This window comes from Capra hircus, chromosome 15, assembly GCF_001704415.2.
Source record: "Capra hircus breed San Clemente chromosome 15, ASM170441v1, whole genome shotgun sequence".
Lineage (NCBI taxonomy): Eukaryota > Metazoa > Chordata > Mammalia > Artiodactyla > Bovidae > Capra > Capra hircus.
In genome coordinates, this window is record NC_030822.1 from 57,562,846 (window position 1) to 57,586,106 (window position 23,261).

General features: G+C 52.4%; 1 protein-coding gene across 4 annotated transcripts in view; it reads right to left on the minus strand.

Moving 5' to 3' along the window:
- The window catches only part of ZBTB16 (zinc finger and BTB domain containing 16), a 203,561-nt gene that overhangs the window by 6,666 nt on the left and 173,634 nt on the right, over positions 1–23,261 (minus strand). For all 4 annotated transcript variants that reach the window (XM_018058857.1, XM_018058856.1, XM_018058854.1 and 1 more), the window contains 2 exon segments: positions 6,670–6,840; positions 1,277–1,444 (listed from right to left, as the gene is read on the minus strand). In XM_018058857.1, the coding sequence (XP_017914346.1) occupies positions 1,277–1,444; positions 6,670–6,840 (339 nt within the window).

A 23,261-nucleotide genomic window follows, 5' to 3' on the forward strand; every position in this document is an offset into this window, starting at 1 on the left:
GAGAACCTTGTTTCGATACAGTAATTAACTGGCCAGCTATCTCACTATCGATACTCCACCGTGCAGAGGCCCCTGCAAATAATGAAGTAATGAACAGCCAAAGTGATCTAACTATCGACCGGCTATTTACGATAGTCAGTGCCAATGCATTTAATGATCCACCCGCCAGGTCACATCTCCCACAAGGGGCTGAGGAAGCCCCTGAGGCTCTGCGAAATCCTGGGGGTCATTCCAGTTGTCAGCAACAACCACCCCATCCTCTCCGTGCGGCCCAACGCAGACCTGTGACAACACATATCCTGTGCTTACTGGCCCCTCCATCCACCTCCCCTCCCAGGAATTCACACCCTCCCCGCCAGGGGAATCGCCTCTCCCTTCTAACTCTGCTCAGGCAGCTATTTCCCCTGATCAGGGGAGCTTTCTGTTTGGCCACATTCCACTGCGTTCCACCACTTCTTATCCTCAAAGGAAGTCCTTCTGAATATCTACCTCCAACCCAGCAGTGTGCCAGTGGTAAGTGTTTAACACTGGGCTCTCCACAAAGCCCTGATTTTGTAGCATTTGCAGATGGTCATGCCGTGAATACTCCCATGTGGCTGATTTTAAGCAAACAAGGTGATAACAATGAACACAGGGGCGGGGGGTGGGGGTGATGCTGGAAAGACTTGTGAAAGGAGGCTCTCCCAGGCAGGCTGGGGCCGGCTCCAGCTTTCCACTGCTCCCAGCTCTGGCAGCGCTGGACATCAGGACCACTTCCACCTGTTCTGTCCTCAGGCCCTAAGAAAACAGTTGCTCACATTCATGTAAAAAGGAAGGGCAAGGCCCTTCGAAATGGTAAAACATTATACACGTGGAGGGGTTAGTAAAAACATCCGCTTTTCTAATCTTTGAACTCAATCGAACTTACAGCTTTTCCCAACCCTCATCGTAAATCCTAACTTAATGTCCCCTAGGGTCTTATTCTAACCCTCAAGTCACATGAAATCATCCTAGCCTTCATTTTCAGCTAATCGGGCCAACTGAACCCTAATTAAGGATTCATGAATGGACATCATCTGCGAGCTACTGGTATGGCTGCCTGGAGGGCTGCTCTGGGCTGCTGGAAGTGTGATCGATTAGCGATGTCTGCCTCGCCCGCTCCAGAAGGTAGTGGCGCTCAGGTCACCGTACTAAGCCTTAACAGGAGCTGTTCCACCGCGGTTCAGCCTGGGCCCATCCTCGCCTGGGCTTCTCTGGGGAGCCACCTGCCCCGCCCCCAGCCCGTTTGCCCCGGTACCTGTGTGCACCCGATAGTGCGTCTCCAGCTGGTGCTTGAGGCTGAACTTCTTGCCGCAGCCGTTGCACTCATAGGGCTTCTCGCCCGTGTGGATGCGCTTGTGGCTCTTGAGTGTGCTCTCGTCGCGGAAGCAGCTGCCACAGAACTCACACTCGTACGGGTGGTCGCCTGTGGGGACAAGGGGCTGCATCATGCCCTCGCCGCCGCCCACCCTCTCTTTAGGGGACATTAGGGCAGGATCAGAGCACCAGAGGACGAGACTGCTTGTACTCTGCAGTCGTGACAGGAGCGCCCACCCCTGCCGGCCCCTTAGCATTCACGGGGAGCACACACGGCCCCACGGTCATCCATGCCTCAAGGGCTAGTCCCGGGAAAAGAGAGCCCATCTAACTCAGGGAGGACAGAGCCCCCAGAAAGCAGGCGCCCCGGGGGCAGAGCAGACCCAGGGGCTTCTAGACCCTGCTCCCAGCTTCCCTTCTTCTAGGTCAAGGGTGCAAGCCATTCCAGCCTGACTCCACGACCCTCAAAAAATCCCTCCAGTGTTCTCAGTCACCCTGCTCTTTCCCTCCTCCACAGTCTCATGCAGTTGCTCTTTCTGTATGATACTCTCTTAACGAACTCCTAGTCACCCATCAAAACCCACATCACGTGTCACCACGGTTCAGAAGTTTCCCTTTAGCGCCACCTCCCATCACCACAGCCCAGGCAAATTGAGTCACTTTCTCCTCAGTCTCCGGAGAGAAGAAATGTCCAGCATTCTGTCCCTTTTGAAGTAGTAGCACAATTTTCATGGTGCTAATTAAAATGGCCCACGTTGAGTGCTCACCACTGTGCTGAGAACCTCACACGGATCATATCACATAATCACTTCAACAACCTTACCAGAAAGATAGTATCATTCTCGTGTTACAGATGAGAAACATGAGCTGTTTCAAGACACTTAACACGGTCCCGAAGGTCAAAGAACTGGTAAACAGCTGAGCTGGGATTCAGATCCAGTTCCAGGGTCTGGACACTGGAATACCAGTACTACTAACTGGACATACTGGGATACTAGTGTCAGTCAGCAGACTAATAACTGACGTGCCGTGTTTTATCTGTTGTGACAGCCACCGTGCCTGAAGAACTGAAGCACCACAAGGGCCAGAAGGAAGCCTCACTCATCCCTGTGGCCTCAGTACGCAGCACACAGTCAAATCCAATCAAAGTGCTCAGAAAATGTCAGTACATGAAACTGGGGGAGAACGGCCTTTCCCTTTCCCTGGCCTGGCATCTATGCCCATCAGCATCCTGTTTGTAATGCACCCTGAAATCCCCTACTGGGTCAGAGGCTGGGGCATGGGGATTAACCATCCTTCCTCTTGTACCCAAAGTGGGGGCTTCAGTGGCAGAGGGGCGGGGTAGGGGGATGAAAGGTGAAGACTTCAGCTACTTATTTATTACAGGAGTGAAAGCACAGACAATAAAGATAGATTGATCACCCCAGACTTTGTTCATGAATATTTAAATATCGCTGATTCGTCTTGTCACTGTAATTACAATTTCTCTGGGCTGCATCTCCAACAACCACAGTTTATGGTAAAGAATGGCCCACTGTATTTCACTTGTCCCTCTGCAGATGTGCGGGGCTGCCAACCGTGTAATGTCCTCTGCATTTCATACATTTTCTTCAGCCGCTGAAGGTTTAAGTCATCCACAATGACCTACGTTTTTTCATTATCCCCATGTCAAACTGCGCTCGTGCCTGGGCATAAATTGTCCTTCTCGTTATAGACTTGCATGCCTGCGCCTTCACTTCCTCTTTAAAATGATATTTTACTCTCTTCTCTCTCTCCCCTCCTCAGGCCTCTAACCAAACCTCCCCATTCTCGAAGGCAGGCCTCTGTACCCATATAAATTCTCATCTCTTCTGATGGCTCTGAAGGGTTTTTAAGGCTCTGTGGGGAGAGGATGCTGGGGTCTGCTGGCTGGCGGGCTCTCTCACGGGAGGAAGACTTGCAAGATGCTCCAAGGATGTTGAGGGGTGGGTGGGAACCCTTCCATTGAGGCATCAGATGGAAGAAGCTAGAAGAGGAGAGCTGTCCTTCCACGCCAGTCACCACCACCCTAGGGGCCCTGCCCTGGGTTCAGAGGAGAGCCCCCCAATGTGCAGATCTGGGGATGAGCAGAGATCTGGGTTCCCGGCACCCGCCTGCCCTCTCGCTGCCGGGCTGTGCAGACTGCCCGGTCCCCCAGCCTCCAGCCTCATCCAATCCCAGGGGAGACGAGGCCCAGGCAGACCCTGGTCCTAATTAGTTGTGTGTCTAACAGAGTGAGGGGTGATCTCTGTGTGCCTGGCCCCGCACGCCACTGTGTGTGTGTGGATGCCTGTGCTCACCACCGTCTGACAACCAACTCCACCCCCCCTTAGTGAATCGGCAACGATTACGACTTTAATCAAGGATTCAGTATCCTCATTAAGATATAAATAAATAAATAAGGCAGGGCCCACGTGAGACTTCAGCCGGAGCCGGTAATTAAAACGTACATCGGCAGCCACTCGGCAGGTGGGTGGGGGGCACCGCCGTCTGTCTGCGTCTTTCCCCCCTCCAGAGGGGGCCCGGAGAGTTTAAAAAAACAAAGGGTTAAGGCAGAGAGGTTGGTTTGATCAGATTTTTATGAATTTAATTATGAAGTGGATCACATTAAATGAGTTTAAATAGGAAATCTCTAGAGGCAGTCCAGGGAAAGGAATAAAAAATTTAGGAAGGAAAAAACATAGGAATGCACCAACATGCACACACCAACACACACACACACACACACACACACACACACACACACACGGATTTTGAAGCACCTGGCCCAAAATCCTCACCCTGAGAGTTAATCCTGTCAGTGTTGCCATAATGTACACAAAACTGGCTGCAGAACTCAAAATCCAATTTGTGGTATGTTGATTAACTCTGTAGCCTCTTTAATGAGCTTGACATTAAGTGCAGGACAAACGAGACTAATTAGAGCCCCCTACGGCCTGCCCAGTGCACCTGTGACCCCAGTGGTCCGTCCTCACCTGGTTGGTTTCCTTGGCACCGGCCAAGCCCAATGTCCTCTTCCCCACCCCAGCCCCATCCCGTCAGCCCCTCAGCTACCCCTCCAACACAGCTGAGAGTTTATTATATGATGAGCCATGTGAATCAGGGATCCATCAATGCCAACAGCGCGGCTGGACTAACCTACCAAACACAGCTGCCGATGCTAAACACCCGGCCCCAGCAGCAAACGGGCCAAGAACAACGGAATATTAATGAGGCATTGTGTGGGGGGTGTGCTCGGCCTGCGTGCACAGGCCCTGGCTAGTGTGAAATTAATGGGTGTTGGTCTGTGTGTGCACAAGCAGTGCACACGCTCCATGTTTCCTAGATTAAGCAAGTACTTCTCCCAACGATGTCTGGAAACAGTCCCTCCCGATGGATCCGAGCCATGACTGACCCAGGGACCCGTGACATTTCGGTATCTGAGCTCTGAGAAGACAGCGTGGGCACAGCAGGGTGACCCTGGGTGGGATCATCCGAGTCCCGTGAATCCAGCCGAGGGGACCCAGCAGCATGCTCAGAAGTGGCTCAAGGGGGATCCCCTGGTGGTCCAGTGGTTAAGAATCCTCCTGCCAATGCAGGGGACACAGGTTCGATCCCTGCTCTGGGAAGACCCCACGTGCCGCAGGGCGTTTGAGCCCATGCACCACGACGGAGCCCACGTGCTGTGGAGCCTATGCCCTGCAATGAGAGGGCCCACTGCGATGAGAAGCCACGACTGGAGGGCAGCCCCCGCTTGCTGCCACTAGAGAAAGGCCCACGTGCAGCAATGAAGACCCCACCGTGGCCAAAAATAAACAAATAAAAATTAATAAAAAAGAAGCGTCTGAAAGGTAACTGGCCATCTTCGATAAGCTGAGCTTAGGGACCCAGTGGGGCAGGTGCTGACAGAAGGTGCTGATACCTGCCGGGGATGCTTAGGCGTTCACTGCAGAGAAAGTTCTTGCCAGCATCCTCTCCTCCTTCACCCTTCTTGTCGGACCTTACCCTCTGGGACCCCTCCTCATCCTAAGCCAGCAAATCTGAGAAGTTCCAAGCAAATCTGGTGATGCTAAGGCAGCATGCTCCCCTGAACAGAATGGCATCCAGAGGTGAGAGCCTGGGAGGCTCCTCGGTGAGGATGCCTATTGCCAGCAGGACGGGCCAGGTTGTGATGAATAACCACCTCTCCCATGTTCAGCAAAGCCTGCCACTTAATCCTGGGGCTGTGACAAGACCTGAGAGTGAGGAAAGGGTCCTGCCGAGTCTGTCAGAGGCATGCAGTTTTTTATACCCTCTCCAGCAGCCAGGAGGACACACCCTGTTACACCCCCAGAAAGATAATTTGCCTCTCTACATCCCCGGCCCCATCACCCACCTCTCACCCCAAACCCAGGACAGAACACACACAAGCAGAGACACATGCAGACTTAGAAACGGGCAATCCTTCATCGACGTACAGTCAGAGGAAGGGAGGCTTCAAGTCACCTGTGACATTGCTGGGGGTTAGGGGATGATGCGAGGAAGCCAATGCCCCTCGGGTCTCAGAAGCAAGCACCCCACCCCCTACCCCTGACTCACAGCTACTCTCCTCCCCCACCAGCAGCGACTGGCTCAGTTTATACACCCACGCTGTCTCTCCTAAGCAGGGCAAGGCCCAATACAGAGCATGTGCTTCTGTTAACTAGTAAGCCGGACCACTTCTGCCACATTCCCTTAAGAGCCAAGGCTGACCTCAGGAACATACGTGCACAGCGTGTGTATGTATGTGTGTATACTGTGTGTGTACATTGTGTGTGTGCATGTGTGTGCAGTGTATGCCTGCACAATGCATGTGTGCACAACATGTGTGCATGGTATATATATGTGTGTGCATACAGTGCATGTGTGTGGTGTGTGGTGTGTGTGTGTGTGTGTGTGTGTGTGTGTGTGTGTGTGTGTGTGTGTGTGTGGAGTAGGACCAAGTGGTGGGAAATGGACCAAGCAGGCAGATTTTCCTCAAAATTCATTTCAGGCCCACCTGCATCAGAATCTTTGGGAATACTTATTAACCATGTTGAGTCTTAGAGTCCCACCCATGCCCACTAAATGGAAGTTTCTGAGGTGGGGGGGACCCATGAGCCTACATTTCTAATGAGTGCCGTCTCTGTTGGGCACAGAGATACCGAGACCTAAACGTCCCCAAGGTGGGATGGGATAAGAACTGTCCACACTGGCCTGCACCTCAGAGGCCCCTGCACACTGGACCGAGGGCTCCCCCACCAGATGAGTTTGGAGGTAAACCGTTTGGACAGCGGTTCCCAGAGACCCCGCCCACCCGCCAGCCCGTGGCCAGCCTACCTGTGTGTGAGCGCAGGTGGCGTTTCAGGGCGGTGTGGCTGGGGAAGGTGCGGTTGCACTCGCTGCAGATGTAGCTGCGCACGCCCGCGTGGACCTCCATGTGCTGCTGGAGCGCGCTCTGTGCCTGGAAACGCTTCCCGCACAGCAGACAGAAGACAGCCATGTCTGTGCCTGGGAAAACGGGGCAGAGCCTCAGCTGGGCTGGAGCACAAGCCAGTGACAGGGCAGCACCCCCGGCCCCACACTCAGCAGCGAACCCAGAGGTAGCGTGGGCCACGTGATGCTGATGGAGCCCCCAGTACACTGCTCCACCAGTGGACAAAATCCACTCACTTCCCATTCTCATGGAACCTAAAGTCTAGTGGGAGAAACAGAGATATTAATCAAAAACATCATGGCAGCAAATGACTCTGCAATCATCTGGAGTGCTGTGTCAAAGGCAGGGTACCAAGAAGCCATCTATCAGAGGGCCTTTCCAAGCCTGGGCAGGAGATGGGGTGTCCGGGGGCCTCTGTGAGGAACCACAATAGTGAAGATGAAAGCCATCATTGGAATGTTAACACTTAAGACACCCCATCTGCAAAATGGGACCTCTACAGCCTCACACTTCAGCTAAGGAAAAGGAGACAGAGAGAGATTGAGTAATTTGTCCAAAGTAGCGGAGTTCACAAGCAAACAGAGCTGGGATTCAAGCCCAGGCAGCCTGGATCTGATCCTCCCCTGACGCTATAGACCCGATTCTCTTAACCACATCTCCACTCATGAATGCATACCTCCTAAGAGTCCGTTCTTTGAACAAATACTATTTTAGTATCTACTACAAGCAGGACTCTCTTTTTGGCCCTGGGGGTGTAGCCATGGAAAACTGTACAAAGTGCCTGCCCTCATCACAGATGTTACCCAGCACACTGGGGACATGGGGACAGCATTCTAGGGAGAAAAAATAGTATCTGTGAACTGGAGAGAAACATAGCCGGTAGAAGGATCAGACAGAACAGTGCAGCTAGGGAGGCAGAGAAAAAACAGGGAGGGAGTCAAAGAAGTGGGCCAGGCCAGCTTGTACGGAGTCTTGCAAATCGTGGTAAGAACTTTAGGCTTCATCCCAAGACCAACATGCAGCTGTCAAGGGATTTTTTAAAAAGATTTTTTTGATGTGAACCATTTTTAAAGTCTCCACTGAATTTGTTACAATACTGCTTCTGTTTTATGTTTTGGTATTTCGGCCATGAGGAGTGGTGGGATCTTAGATTCCCAATCAGGGATTGAACTCATCCATACTCTCTGTATTGGAAAACAAAGTCTTAACCCCTAGACCATCAGGGACGTCCTCGGTCAAGAGATTTTAAGCTAATGAGGGACATGAGATTTTCATTTAACTCTGGTTGTTTTCTGTGCTGATCAGAAGTAGAGGTAGGTAGCCCATGATATCCTACAAAGCTGCTGTTGCTGTTTCGTCACCAAGTCGTGTCTGACTGCAATCCCATGGACTGTAGCCCACGAGGCTCCTCTGTCCATGGGATCTCCCAGGCAAGAATCCTGGAGGGGGCTGCCATTTCCTTCTCCAGGGCATCTTCCTGACCCAAGAATCGAACCAACATCTCCTGCATTGGCAGGAAGATTCTTTACCACTGAGCCCAGGAAAGCCCTACAAAGACAGGTTGCTATTTTCTGTTTGTCACCCCTCTTTCTGGTGCTGCTGTGGAGCCGTGGCTTTCCAGGGTTCAGCATCTAAGGAGGAAGCATCTAAGCCCTCCATCTGAGTCTCAGCTGGTCTTGGCCACCTTGGCCACTATTTTGGGTTCCATTTTCCTGAGCATGTCAGCTCCCCTGGAAGCTCCCAGTCTACTCGCCTCTCTTTGCAGGCATCTGGGCTTGATCACTCGTGCTCAGCCCAGCACTGCCTCCCTGCCCTCCTGTGTAAAGGACACAAGCAGGAAAGGGGGTGAGGTGCAGCGCCTGTCAGTCCAGAGTGGAAGATGGGGCAGAGCTCTGGCTGCTTCAGATCAAGGTCTGCTTGGTGAGGCATCAGGGAGCTCCCAGTGGGAAGGGGGCGGGGTACGAGAAAGATAGCACGGAGAGCCTGCTGTCTCGCAGGTCTATCAGTGGAGACAGCAAACGGGGGGTCTCTTTTGGCTGCCTTAGTCCCATTCACGGCTGGGGCTGTGAGGGACTAGCAGGAAGGCAAGGACGGCTTCTCATTTCCCCACATCCCCACCCCTCAAGGCACTTGGAGCCACGCTCCATCGCACCCACGGGCATCACCTGCACCCAGGTCCAGGGAAGGCTGGGCAGGGGACATGAGGAGCAGCCAGGGCACGACCTTCCTCCTGGCCTCAGAGAGCAGAGGGGACGGGGACTGCTATACGCCTTGTGCTAGGTGCTTTATTTATGCCATCATCTCATTTGAAACTTGCAACCGCATCCGGCAGGATGCTCATGCCCCTTTTCACAAATGGCAAAACAGAGTGGTTAAATAACTTGCCTGAGGTCACATGGTCAGAAAGAAGAGGTGCTGGGATTTATAAATGCCTCAGTTTGTCTGATTTCAGAAACCACAGAGTTGGGTTAATGTCTCCCTATCTGCCTGGGCTTCTCTGGGAAGAGGCACAATGATGACACAGAGAGCCAGTTCCAACCCAGCTGGCTCAGGAGCCCCCGTGCATCCAAGGTCCACCCTAGAAACAGACAGCCCAGGCCAGGAGGAGCACCCTAGAAGACGTCACGAGGTAGGGCTCTCTGAAGACTTCCAGCCCCTCTGGGAGCCAGCAAGGCCTCTGCAAGAAGAGCTGAGGTGCTCACTCCATTTGATTAGGGGGGTACAGTGAGAGGACTGGTCTGCCCCGCAGACGCAGACAAGGGTTGACAGTGACTCCTCAAAGTCCAGTCTGGCCTGGCCAGCACTCCCGAGGGTGGCGTCCATCTGCAACACATCCAGGGGCATGGCAGCTCTGGCTGCTTCATCCCACGAGCCCCATCTCTGGCCTGAACCTCAACCTACAGAGAGTCCCGATGAAGCCAGACATCAAACATCTGCCTTTTATTGCTAAGAGAGAACAAGCTTCCCAGGCAAGCCATGCCCTTTAAGAGCCCAGGTTTCTCTTTATGGATCCCCCAAAATCCCCAGTATGGAAGGAACCTGGGTCAGAGGGAACATGAATGACATTCCCAGTAAGAGATCCCAAGCCTAAAAAGCCAAGCCCGGAGGAGTTCTGAGGGTCAGTCCCAGCCCAGGGAAGACTGAGAACCCTGGCAGCCTCACCCGCCGGGTCTTCCCAGGGCCCCAGAGCTGCCCCACTGTGCGGCCCCTTCTTCTCAGGATCCCCTGAGCCTATTTCGTGTCCATTCAGGCAACTCTGTGAATATCACCTAGAGCAGGCACTGTCCTAGGTGACAAGAGGGATGCTGAGATCAACCAGAGACACAGGGTCCCGGCCGCGTGGAGGACACAGACAAACCAACCACCAGCCAGGGGATAAGACAGGCTGATCCCAAGAGGGCTCTGGAGATTCCTTCTCAGACTTTAAGAAATAAAGTGTACTGAGGAGCTAAGGACCACAGCGGGCACAGGAGCCAAGCTAGAAACAACGCAATCAGATATCAAAGCAGGCAGGAAGAGAGGACAGACCCCCCCGCCCCCCCCCCCCCACTCAAGGATGAAGATAAGCAGAGACAGTTATTGGGGGTCAGATGGCAGACGGCCATACTGCCAGGTGGGATTGCTCAGGGGTGTGGGGAAAAGATGCGGGGAGCAGGGGCTAGCATGTTCCAACCAGTACGTGAAGGCAATGCCCCTGGGGGCTGAGTGGGGACCAACGGCATTGGCAAAGTGGCTGAAATCAGGGACAGAGGTGATGGCTTTTGTGCTATCACTGGAGCAGTGTTGGGACCAGTCTAAGGTAGGGGCTGGGAGGACAGAGGAGGACTGGAGAAGTGGAATCCCGGGGCAATGGCAGGACAGGACCCTCAGCCCGGGCTCAAGTCAGGAAGCCTCATGCATCTGAAGTTCTGGATATCGGCTCTACACCTTGGTGACAAGCGTAAAGTCATGCAGTGACCACCAGGAAAGGATCTATTACAGTGTCCCCACGGTGGTCCCCTCCTTCCTAGGCATTCCACAGGGCACAGGGGATCCCCCTGGTCACTGATGACACTGCCTGAGGATCAGAGATGAAGAAAGGAGGGGCCCCATCCACTTCCCATTCGTCTGTTTGGAGACCAGCAGCTGAGAGGATAGAAAATATCTTTAAAGGAAAAATGAAAGGGTGGGGGTTGGGGGGAGGGAGAGAAACGGAAGAGACACAAGAAAAGCTGTTGGTGCATGTAAGTTAAAAATCCAGCGACTAGATTTGACTTATTAAACAATTTGCTGTAGTTTCTGCCTAGCTGATTGTTCACATGTATGATGAGTCAGGGCAGATTCTATTACACTGGGAGATTAAGCAAATAAATGCTAGCTTTTGGAAACACATTAAAATGTGGGACTATGGAAATAAAATTATCTAGAAAATTATATTAGCAATTCATTAGCGCCATGAGATGTAGGGCGAAGCAAGGGGGCCTGGCAGTTTTAGAACCCTGTTCCCTTCAATGCCTGAGCCCCTGAGACGCACACTGCCCCCTCCTCTGCTGTTGGGGGAACCTCATGCCTAATACCACTGGGGAGAGGCAAGGAGCCTCCACTCGTTGCAAAAGACCTTCAGAAATCAGAGGGCCAGCGGGACACGAGGGAGACCAGGGAAGCACGTGGGTCCTGTCTCAGCCACTCCGTTGCCTTGTAACCCAGAGCAAGTCACTCTGCTTCACTGGACCAGAGTCTGTTCCATCCTTTGCCACCCTGCTTGTGGCCGTTGAGAGCATCCAGTGAGATACCCAAGTGGAAAAGCTTCTTAGCTATGAAGTGGTGGCAGAACTAACGCCAGCCCAGAGGATGCCTTTGTCTGAATTAGAAAATAATGCCTCTTTCTCTAGCCCAACACAGATCCTCGCCTGGGCACACAGCTCTGGCACGCAAAGACGGCTGGACTCCAGCCTCTGTTTCTCCCTCAGCTGGGCATCCTCCTGCAGTGAACAACCTGGATACAGATCACGGTCGCCCTGCACGATACACAAGCTGACGTTGTTTTATCGACTCTGGGCTGCTTCTTCCAGGAAACTGGCCCTAGAGAAGGTATCCTGGATGAGAGACACTGTTTAGGACTCAGTGCCAAGGACACCTTCTTCCTCTGAGCCTCACAACCCCAGCACAACTATTAAACCCTTTGTTGTACTTATTTTTGACATGTAGCTCTGCCCAGGAGATGGTAAGAGATGGTAAGCAAGAAGCACTTTCTTCATCATTATATCCCCTAACATAAATCACAGGGCCTGGCACACAGTAGGCGCTCAAGAGCTGCATGTTGCATTCAAGAATAAATAAGGATGGACATCCCTGGCAGTCCAGGGATTAAGACTCCAATGCAAGGGGGCAGGTTCAATCCCTGCTCGGGGAACTAAGATTCCCACATGCCACACAGCATAGCCAAGAAAATATAAAATAATAATAATCAAAAAAGAGCTTTTTTTTTTAAAGAATAAATAAAGGGTTGTGGGACAATCACAAAGAGCACAGGGGGTCACAGGATGGGGAAAGTCATGGTACAGAGCAATGGATGGCTAGAGCTGGGGAAAGCCCAGACTGAACACAGAACATCCAGTAAGATGCTCCTCGGAAATGAGCAACGCCCAATAATCCCTAAAGAGCTGATGTCTTTGGGGCCTCTCAGGTCCGTCTAGTGGGCTGAACAGGACACCTTGGTTCTGGCTCCATGTTTCAGCCCTGCTGCTCAGAAGCAAAGACCCAGTCCACAGGAGGATCAGTTTTACCACCTCATGCAATGATACAGTCGGCAGACCCTGGTTCTCGCCCAAAGGTGAAGCCTTTCTTGGCTGTGACCCTGGGCCAGCTATTTGCTGCCCTTGGCCTCATTCTTTCATCTAGGAAATGGTATTCACGACTCAGCTGCCCTTTCCAACACCAACTTCATAATGCTGTTAATAGGCAACTGGCAAAAATTATTGAGTATGTAAATCCTACAAAGGTATTGTTTTCAATCAATCTGTAAATTCAAATGTAAATCAGATACATAAATTAGGCTTGGCCCAAAGAAATCATTTATCAGGTCAAAGAATAGAACCCCCTCTGCTCTTATGAATGGGTCTCCATCTTAGGCTGGACCCCAAGGGTGTCTGCCTGGTCTGAAGGGAATATGAACTAGGAGGAGGGAATGGGTGTGCTGGGGTTGATGGAGAGAGGCCCTAGGTAAGGCGGGGAAGAGCATGCAAATATCGGTACCCTCATTGGCACCAATTCTACCCGGAGATGGTGGCCCCCAACATGCCTGCCTTACACCCTCAAGGGCAGCGCAGCCAGTCGGGCTGCAGGGCACGTGCGACTCACAGATTCCCAATTTAAAACAGGCTTAACTTTAGCCAAAAAATAAAAAAGAACCAGAGAAAGCCAAGGCTAGGATGGAACAGGAGGCAGGAGGGGCGACACCGACCCAGGGTATTTATTTCACCCCGGTGATGACTGGGTCTGAAATTATGAGACACAAAAACCCTCATGTTTACACCTGTGCCATTTCCATACCAATTAGCTCTTTAATAGAAAGGCAGGAACAGGATCAGAGGGGCACACAGCTGGAGAAGACGTTCAGGTGCTACACCTTCTTGGAGCAAGGCTCTTATTATCCCGAGACATAAGCAGGTTCTTAATCAAAAGAGCAGAGGAATCTAAATATATTGGGGCTTTTTTTTTGGTAAGCCGGCTGTGACTGTTACATGTGTGTGCGTGTGTATAAGCGTGTGCTTGCACATGGGCCAAGGATGGGCTTCTCATATCCAGCTCCACCCAATCTCACCCAAGAAAGGGAGAGCTGCTTCCCCACCCCCTGCAACTTCTTCTTTCCAGAGGAAAGAAAAGAGCAAATTTGGGCTGGGGCGGGGGGCGCCGTGTGAAAATCTTGATTTAAACGGGAACCACCTCCCACCTTCCACCCCTCCACCGCCCCCCACCCCATCCCCAAGTCCTCAGACAGGGCTACCTACTGTACTTCCTCTGACCTTCAGGAGTACTCTTTCCTAAGACACCATTTCCAGCCCTCTGAAGCCTTGTGAGCGCACACCAAAACTGCCACAGAAACTGCCACCTCTCCCTCTTCCCCTTCTTTCTCCTCCTTCCCCCTACTCCCCCGCCCCAGGTCACTGCTAAAGAAGTGGCAGAGCTGCGTCATCCACTGTGCAGGAGAAAAAGGCAGACATAGACAAGCAGCCCAGGGCTGACTCACACAGAAGGCAGGAAGGCCCTGTCTGCATCTCAAGAGGCTGGAGGTGTGAGTGTGGGGGGGGAGGACAGGACCGGAAGCAGACAGAAAGGAAGCAAAAGCCCAATGCATGACATGGGCAGGGATGCCTCCTTTTTGAACCCCCTGAGCCATCACTAGGGCTTGGCTCCTTTTCAAGGGATCGACTGAAGAAAGTACCAAAATGATGCTGCTCTAGCTCTCCTCCTGGGCATAAGCTAAAGCATCATTTGGGATGAACCCTCAACTCCCAGCCTTCCTGAGAAGGCTAGCTATGTGCACAAAGAGGGCCCAGTCCACCCAGCTCAAGAAAATGTCGGCCCACCAACCCCCCACTCCCGCCCTGGGAGTGACAGCTGCTGGAGAGTGGGAGACAAGTCCCACTGTTTCCTTTACTGCCTACAGCCTCTCTCCCAGGAAGGGCAGGGAAGGCTGAAAAAAACAGCTTTGGTAGGCTTGCCTCAAACCAAATTAGCCACAAGTCTGTGCACCAGTGCTTGCCTCCTACATATAGTCACCTACTTCTAGGGCACCTTTAATCATCGGCTTCGTCGCATCTTCCCAAACCAAGCCAGGAGCTAAAAACCATAGCATCTTAACCTTCCTGTCAACTTCAGTCTCGTCAATTTCAGTCTTCTTATCCAGCCCCCTTGCCACATTTTCCTTTATTTCTTATCTGCTTAGAATCTTGGGAGGCACCCATATATCAACATAAACCCTCTATGTCCACAGGGAAAGGGGGGGATGTTGGGATTTCCTATCATTAGCCCAGGGAGTAGAGTTATCAATGAATAACCAAAGGGGGAGGAGCTGGAGCTGCTGATTCAAATTTGTTTTGGAACTAAGACATGGACTGGTGAGTGACTACAAGTCTCAGGGCATGTGCATGCTCTACACACACACACACACACACACACACACACACACGAAGGCACACACTCACTCACACACACCCCTCTCAGTCTCTTGGGGAGTGTGGCCGCATCCTCAAGCAGCAGCAGGCAATGCTGGCTCCCAGAAAACTGTGTATTTGTTTAGCTGTGAGCTGCAGACACATACGCATTTCATTACTCGGCACCTCCAGCTACAGTAAACAAATTTGTCAGCTCACTAGCTCATTAAGGTGCACCCCAGACATGGGGGGGATTTATTGAGACCTGCACAATAAAAGTAACATGAATGGATTTACTAATTTTGTCAATCATTCCAACAAACAGAGCCAAAGAGGGGGAGAAACTGGGGGAAGGGGACAAGAAGAGGGGAGGAGGGGTGGAAAAGAAAGGAAAAGCAGTGAAAAGGAAGAGGAAAGTTGGATTTGGTTGGTAAGAGAGAGTCCACGGGTTAAGAGGGAGTCAGATCTGTGCTCTCCTGCCTGGTTACATGACCAACCGCCTCCAGTTCCCGTACCTTGGGCTGCTTTGTCCAGGACGCACCAGCCCGGGCAGAAAGGCGGAGAGGGCAAACTCAACTGCAAGATGTCAAACCGAGTCCCGGGGTCCCGGTGCAGCGATGGGAACAAGCCCTCCCTGCCCCGCCTCAGAGAGGGAACTAAGGGATCAAGGACGCAGAGCCCCCTGTGGAGGAAGCAGCGGCCACCACCTCCCCATCAGACCGGCTGCCTCTCCTGGAACCTCCCACCTGCCCCTCATCCCTGTCCCAGCCCAGCTCCTGGACCCTTCCAGACGTTCTAGAAGGAGCCCAGGCTGCCACCGCCAAGAGCAAAGGGAGGGAAAAGGGAAGGGACACGGTGCGTGCGGAGTTGGGGGGAGGAAAGTAAATCCGGAGAGGTATGCGGCCCTCTGGTCTGTAACTTTCAAAAAGACAGCAGGACTAGGGCAGAGGTCAGGGGGTCCGAGGCCTTAAGCACCTCGGCCAGCTGTGGCAGTGCCGCGGGACGCCTGCCCGTATAAATCAGCCATAAGCAGCCCCCGCTGGGGGCGAGGACAATGGGCCCCCACGGGGGTGGGAGGCAGGACAATGGGGCCCAGCCAGTGCGCAGGCCCGGAACAAATGCGCCCTGGCACCACGGGGGCCCCCATTTGTGAAACTAATTGGCCCACGATTGAAAAATTGGACCAACTTCAACAGCCCTGAGTGGAGAGGGACGGCCGGCAGTCCCTTAAACCTAGCTCAGCCCAGGAGAGCCTGCCTGGCCCAGGAGTAGGGGTCGGAAATGGGAGCAGCTCCCGGGTGCTGCCCACTCTGGCGGAGGGAGATGGGCCTCTGAGACAAGGCCGTCTGGGAGAGGAGGGGCCTCGAGCCGCCTAGAAGGACCAATACCCGGCTTCTCCTCCCAAGAGGCAGAGACGGACCGACTTCCGCAATTTCCCTACGCTGTCTCTTCTGCAGGACTGAAGATCACAGGAGACAGGCAAAGCACCTATCTGCCCAGAGGGTTCCTGAAACCCAAGAGCTCCCAACTTCCTTCCTTTGGTGGGTAGATGGGTACAAATAAACCCAGAGCTGCAATGGGTTCCTTCCTCAATCCAGCCTCCCTGGCATGTATTCAGCTCTGCACCTGTGGCCTATAACCCCCGCGAGAAGCCTGCTGCTCTCTACCAGGCTGTGTGAGAGCTGGCTTGGAAGAAGCCAGGAGCCTCCTGGTCCTGAGGTTTCTGGCAAAGAAGCCCTGAAACGTGAGACAGGAAGCCAGGATGACATACGAAAGGACATGCCAGGGTAATCGTCCTGCCATGGTCCTTTTGCCCTTCCCTTTCCAGTGACTTCTCACTACCGGCTCCTAGTAGAAGAGGACCAGAAGGGTAGAAAGCACTGGAAGGCCCATCCTCAGGTCCTGGCTCAGCAGCTCCCTTGCTGTGCACACTCAGGTCCCCGGACCTCTCTGGGCCTCAAGTTCCTCATCAGAAAAATGCAGCCAAGTCAGTAATCTTCAAGCTTCCCCTCACTCTGTGTGTTCAGTCGCTCGGTTGTGTCTAACTCTTTGTCACCCCATGGGCTGCAGCACGCCAGGCTTCCCTGTCCTTCACCCTCTCCCAGAGCTTGCTCAAACTCAAGGCCACTGAGTCAGAGATGCCATCCAACCATCTCATCCTCTGCCGACCCCTTCTCCTCCTGCCTTCACTCTAACAGGCAGTAATCCTAGGCCTGTAAGAGGGTGCTGGAAGCTGAAAGGCCTTTCCCCCGGTAAGATGCGTTCCAGACATTTCTCCTTCAAAGTCCCCCTTGACAGTTTTTCTTTGGTTAAGGAGACTCTCGGGGCTTCACTGGGAAGCCACCATCTTTGGCTCACAGAGAGAGCCCCAGGAGAGGCACAGAAGACAGCTAAGCTTGACTGAACACCAGCTTTGGGCAATCCAGGTCTCTCCCTCTGATCCCTCCACCAGTCCTGAGACACAGGGGTGTTTAGGAAGATGGGGCAAGCAAGACTCAAGAGACCCTGCTAGGTCCTTTCTCTCAAGGGGTCACCAGTTACTTAGTACCTCCTAGAATTAGCCCTACACCTAGAAGGGCAATTCTTGAGCTGCTGGGTCTGAGAGTCCCTGCCAGCCTCTTTGTACAGGGCAAGGGCCAGGCTGATGGGGAGGGGTGAGGGGAGAAGGGGCTTTCTCTCTCAGGCCCCCAGAGCTGGGTGACAGAAAACACAACCAAGATGGTGGGTCGGAGAACCAGGCTCCCTGATTCCAGTGGCCTCATTTCCTTAACATTTTGCCCAACACACAGTAGGCACTTCAGTTTTCAGCTGTGTGTCCAAGGCTTCATGGGAGGGTGTTGCGGTTCCACCTGAAGATGAGACCCAATTTCCTTATTGCAGTGATACAATAACTTATCCCCAGGCAGCTTTCCTCTCTCATCTTCTTCAGGTGTACAAGATGTTTTCAACAGAGCCCACCTCCCTAGATCCAGGCAACCCCAAAACCACGTTGAGGCCCCCTAGGCTAGAATTGGGACCCAGAAAAGGGATCAATGGAAAAGAAGATACCAGCTCAGCTGGGGTCTCATCTAAATGGTCCTGTAAATCCCAATGCATTTCAGAGATGATGAGGATGAGCCAGCAGGGAGGCCCACCTAGAAGAGAAGGGACAGAGGAGGAGACAGGCCTCTGCAGACAAAGACCCAGGGACAGAATATGGTGGGGAGGGGAGCAGGGACTGGGGGAGACGGAAATTCACAATCAAATGGAATACTGGTTGTTTCAGACAAACATTGGGCACTGCAAAGGAAAACCACCCCACATAAATAAACAAACCAAACCAAAGAGACAGAGAGAGAGAGAGATGGATGTATTCATTTTACTGACATTTTAATGGCTCCTCTCCTTCCCCCCACCACCCCCCCCCAGAAGATGATTACAAATTAAGCAGCATTTAAACGCTTTTTACTGTCAACAATTAGGAGGAGGGCTGCGAGCCTGAGAGTGTGGTGGCCATTCATTCCCACGGTAACCAGGCTATCAGAGGCACTGCCAGGCCTGCCTGTACTGTACCGCACACAATGGCCAGAGAGGGAAAAGTCCGCACACCGTTAATTTTGCAGGACATTCAGAAGCAAATTAAAAGACAAAAAGCTTCTGGTGCACAGACAGAGAGAGTGAGGGCAGGGCAGGCAGGTCTAGCTTGTGGAGTAAAGTCTTAGCAACAGGAGAGTTTAAGCACAACCTGATTACACCTTATTCAGGGCTGCCTTGTGTTCAGTTTATATAGCGTGTGTGTGTGTGTGTGTGTGTGTGTGTCTGTGTGTGTCTGTGTGTCTGTCTGTGTGTCTGTGTCAGTGTGTGACAGAAAGGATGAAGAAGTCTCCTGCACTGCACGCAGATTCTTTACCATCTAAACCACAAGGGAAGCCCTCTGGGGACAAAGGAATAAACAATTAGAGAGACCAGGAGCTTAAGGCCAGACTCCAGACCCCAGCAAGTGGGTAGAAGAAACCAGCTAAACCCTGATGCAGGCTACACAGTGAGTACTGGTCCACAACACCCACTCCTCCAGTGCCTGAGCCATAGCTTCTCTGCTGGACCACAGGGAGGAACCTTGGGATCTGAATTTCACCCTGGTGAGAAGAAAGGCTTTCATTCCAGGGTGGACTGAAGGACAAATTTAAGTTTTCAGAAATTGGCTCTTTCATCACCCACACTGTCACCACCAACTCAGGCCCACCCACCCAGTGCCACCAATATTCACGTCTTTCAGAGAAGTTAAACCCTAGTCCGCGCTGGGTATCGGCACATTTTATTGCTAGAACTCTGTGTTATCCAACTCAAAATGAATTCTAAGAACCCATATCATCACAGGGGCCTTTTAGAATAATGAAATAATGAAAACTCATCCCTAGAATAAAGGGGAGAAATGCAAGGATTAAAAAAGAAAAGCAGTGTGGGAGGGAAATACAGGATGTAGCCGCCAATTTCCTTTCCAGTCCTTCAGAGAGGGAGATGGAAAGCAACAGAAGTGAGCCGGCTACTTGGTGGAGGGCGCGAGGAGGCTGGATTTAGGAGCCAGGTACATTTCTGTGCCAGAAGGTTTAATATGCAGAAGGGGCGCCACAGAAATAAAAGAGACACGTCCCCTTTAAAAGGAAATATAATTTACAGTGTGCAGCCAGGCGGCCCATAGTTTCAATCTCGTTTACTATAGAGAAAACTCTGCTAGCTGTTCTCTATCCCACAAATCCGATTTAATCAGACAAGCCAGCCAGCGTGGCTTGGAGTAAAAACGGATAATTAGTAAACAGAGAGCTACTCCAGTGCTTCATTGGCATTCGAGCTGGGCTACTGTGTCGCATTTAAAATGCAGTCTGATGAAGTTTACAAAATCAAACCATTTGTTACTCCTATTGAAGAGGCTTCAGGCCACTTGCAATTAAATTGGAATTAGTGCTCAGAATGAGACACAGCAAATTCATACTAAAAAGGGATCTGACTTTGAGACATTTGACTTCAACAGTTTCTGTGTGAGTGCGTGCGGTTGGGTGTTACTAAAAAGACGCCTCACTCACCCTGACTCTGCAGGGCTCCCCAACTCGGTGAGCTTGCCCCCCACAACCTGCTATGCTCTGGGCTGACGATGAGAGACGGGGCATCGTGGGGGAGGGGACAGACAGCTGACACTGGGGAGCCAGGCCCTTGCATTCACACCAGGAAGATACTGTACTGGGGAAAATGTGTCCACAAAGGACCATATGGCTCCCTTCTGCATTGAGCCTTTGGACAAGGGGGTAGAAGGGGGGCGGGGAAGCTGCCAGAAGGCACGCTTCCAGAGGGCGCTGGCCCCACCCACCTCAGACAGCAGGCTGGCAGCTTGGGGAGAAAGGGGGCACCTCTTCCCCTGTTGGCTGGGTTCCTGGGATGTTCCCGCCATCCCTCTCTCTCTCGAGAGCCGGTGCACAGGGAAGGTTTCCGTCAGGCGTCCTACCCATCAGCACACTCCTGGCCCCGGGCACTGCCCTCTCAGGCAGAAAAGGTTAGGCAAACCAGCTCCGCAAGGCCTCTCTGAACCTCCAGGCCAAGAAACCCCAATGCAACCCAGGGACAGAATTCAGGAGGCTGGTGATCATGGAGGAGAAAATATTCCCTTTTTATTTTTACCAACCTCTAACCAATGGTGGGAAAGATCGAAGGTGAAAGGAGAAGGCGGCGGCAGAGGGTGAGATGGTCGGATAGCATCACCGACTCAATGGACATGAAACTGAACAAACTCCCAGAGACAGTGGAGGAGGCTGGTATCCTGTAGCCCACTGTGTTGGCAAAGAGTCAGGCATGACTTAGCGACCGAAAAATAACAACAAACTGAAATTCAGCAGTTCCTTCAATGGGTGAATGAAAGCGACAAAGCAGTCAGATGAACTGCACTTGTGACCTGCTCATGCATAGGCAGCTAGATACTTTCACACCACACTAGAAGAAATGTTGCGGTTACCTCGAACCAGTTATGCCAACTGCAGATGCCCAACCACTGCTTGAGCCTGTTAACAGGATGACAAAGGATCCCACATATTGACTGTATTACAAATGGTTTAAAAATATTGTGCTATCTGTATTTAAAGTTTCCCTTTGTATTCTTAGGTATTTCACTCTATGCAGCTAGAGACATTATTCCGAGGCAGGGTTCCTAGCTTTCACCACATTTCCCAAGGGGCCCATGGCACGAAATGTGAAGAATTCCTGGTCCAGGGGCTCGGGGGACTTAGGGAGAATTCCTGTTCAACGGAGACAGAGTTTCAGTTTGGAAAGATGAAAAAGTTCTGTGGACGGACGGTGGTGATGACTGCACGACAATGCGACAATGCCACTGAGTACTGTGCGTGCGAGCTCAGTCGTGTCCGACTCTGTAACCCTAGGGACTGTGTAGCCCACCAGGCTCCTCTGTCCATGGGATTCTCCAGGCAAGAATACTGGAGCGGGTTGCCATTTCCTGAATGCCACTGAACAGCACTCTTAAAAATGGTTAAAACGCTAGATCCTATGTTCGATACATTTTACCCATGACCCTCTGCTGCTCAGAAGTATCAAGGCTAAAATCCAGTTTCAATCCTTCTGAATGTTTCCATCTCCTTTTTAGAGAGAACTGAAGCTCAGGCTCCAAGTAAGGTGGGGAGTCATCACGCACGGGTCTCGGAAAGGGCACTGCAGAAGGTCCAGGCTCAGCTCTGTGGCCGCCAACTAGCCTTGGTAGAGCTGCTTCAAGTTCAAGGTTTATGGTGTCTCCCTCCCCATCAGAACAAAAGCCGACTGAGAGCAGCAGACCCCGTTGCTGTGTCTCTTGGATCTGACAGGCGTTTGATGAATCTTTATTGGACAGAGAGAAGGACGGACCAGCGGATGAAAGATTAAACATGAATCTTCTCTCTCTGACGCTCCATCTCATCTGGGACATAAGGAGGACGGGCTCTGTGATCCTTTAAGGTGCCGACAGTCTCCGCGGGGCTCCATCTGCTCACCAGGCTCCCCTGCCTACTGCCCACACCTCGCCTCCAGCACGCAGCCCTCAGAAGTAGACAGCGGGTGGTGTGGGGGGTTCGTGCACACAGGTTGGGAGGGACGGGTTGTGGCAGGGGCATGCCTGACGTGGAGACTTAGGACGAGGGGCTCCTGCCCCCGGGCTCCACGGCTCTCCCCTGGACCCCAGGCCTCACCCCATGGAGAGGAAATGGGCCGGTAACGATGGTGGGAGACAGAGGACGATGAACATACAGACCTGCTGAGCAGACAGGCGACGAGAGGGAGGCAGGGAGGCCTGAGGACTAGGCCCTGCGGTAGCATCAGGTGGCATGCGGTGGCCTTTAAAGCCTGGAAGGAGGAAACTGTCCTTTGTGCTACTCAGGGAGGGTGGGAGAGAAGTATGCAGTCAAGAACAAAAACCAAACCACATGGTCCACCAGCCTTCCCCACTTCCCTCAAATGTGGAAGTCCCCTCCCTTTAAGCAGGCTGTGAACCTGACTCACTAAATCTTTCCCAGGGGCAAGCGACGGGGTAGCCACCCAGCAGACATCGCCAGGGCCTTAAGCCTGCACCAGGGAGTGTGGATGCTCTTCAGAGAACTGGAGAGGAACCTGGGCCTTCCTTGCCCATGCCCTCACACGCACGCGTGCACACACACACACACACACACACACACACACACACACGCACACACGCCCCTTGACAGCATGATGGAAGGTCTGAGAAGCCCCAGCCTCACATTCTAAAAAGGAAACACAGGAGTGTTAGGGAGTGGTCAAGGCTTCTCAATTCTCCCCTGCGGGTTCTATTTCCTAGGTCCCTCCCCTCTCAGTTCCACCTCTGGGGTGGGGGGGTGGGGACTCTAGGCTACTCCCTGCTAGGACTGGAACTTGAGGCTGGACCCAGCGCAGATGGGAAAGCTGACAGTCGACTCTCTCATGCCACAGCCAAGCGCCCAGCACCCCACTCACAAAAGAGCCCAAGAAGACACCTCTGTTCTATTCATCCAACACAAGTGCCACTTGATTGCCAAACCTGCTCCTCCTTCTTTCCAGTGATCTTCATGTCTCTCTTGGGGTGGCAGCATTTTTATTTCCCTTGGGAGACAGCATTGGAGCCTCATTCTTAGCACCATTCACTCATTTTCCCATGCACCCTGGTACCTGGCGTTTCGTGAGCTCCAATTCTGCACAGGCATCAAATACCAAGGCTTTAGCCCTAAGAAGACACTTCTTGCCCTCACTAAGCTTGCAGTCCAAGAAATGGAGAGAAAGAAGTCAGACAGAACCTGGCTCTGCCATTTACTTCCTAGCTAGAGAATCGTAGGCAAATTTCCCAATATCTCTGGGTCTTGGTT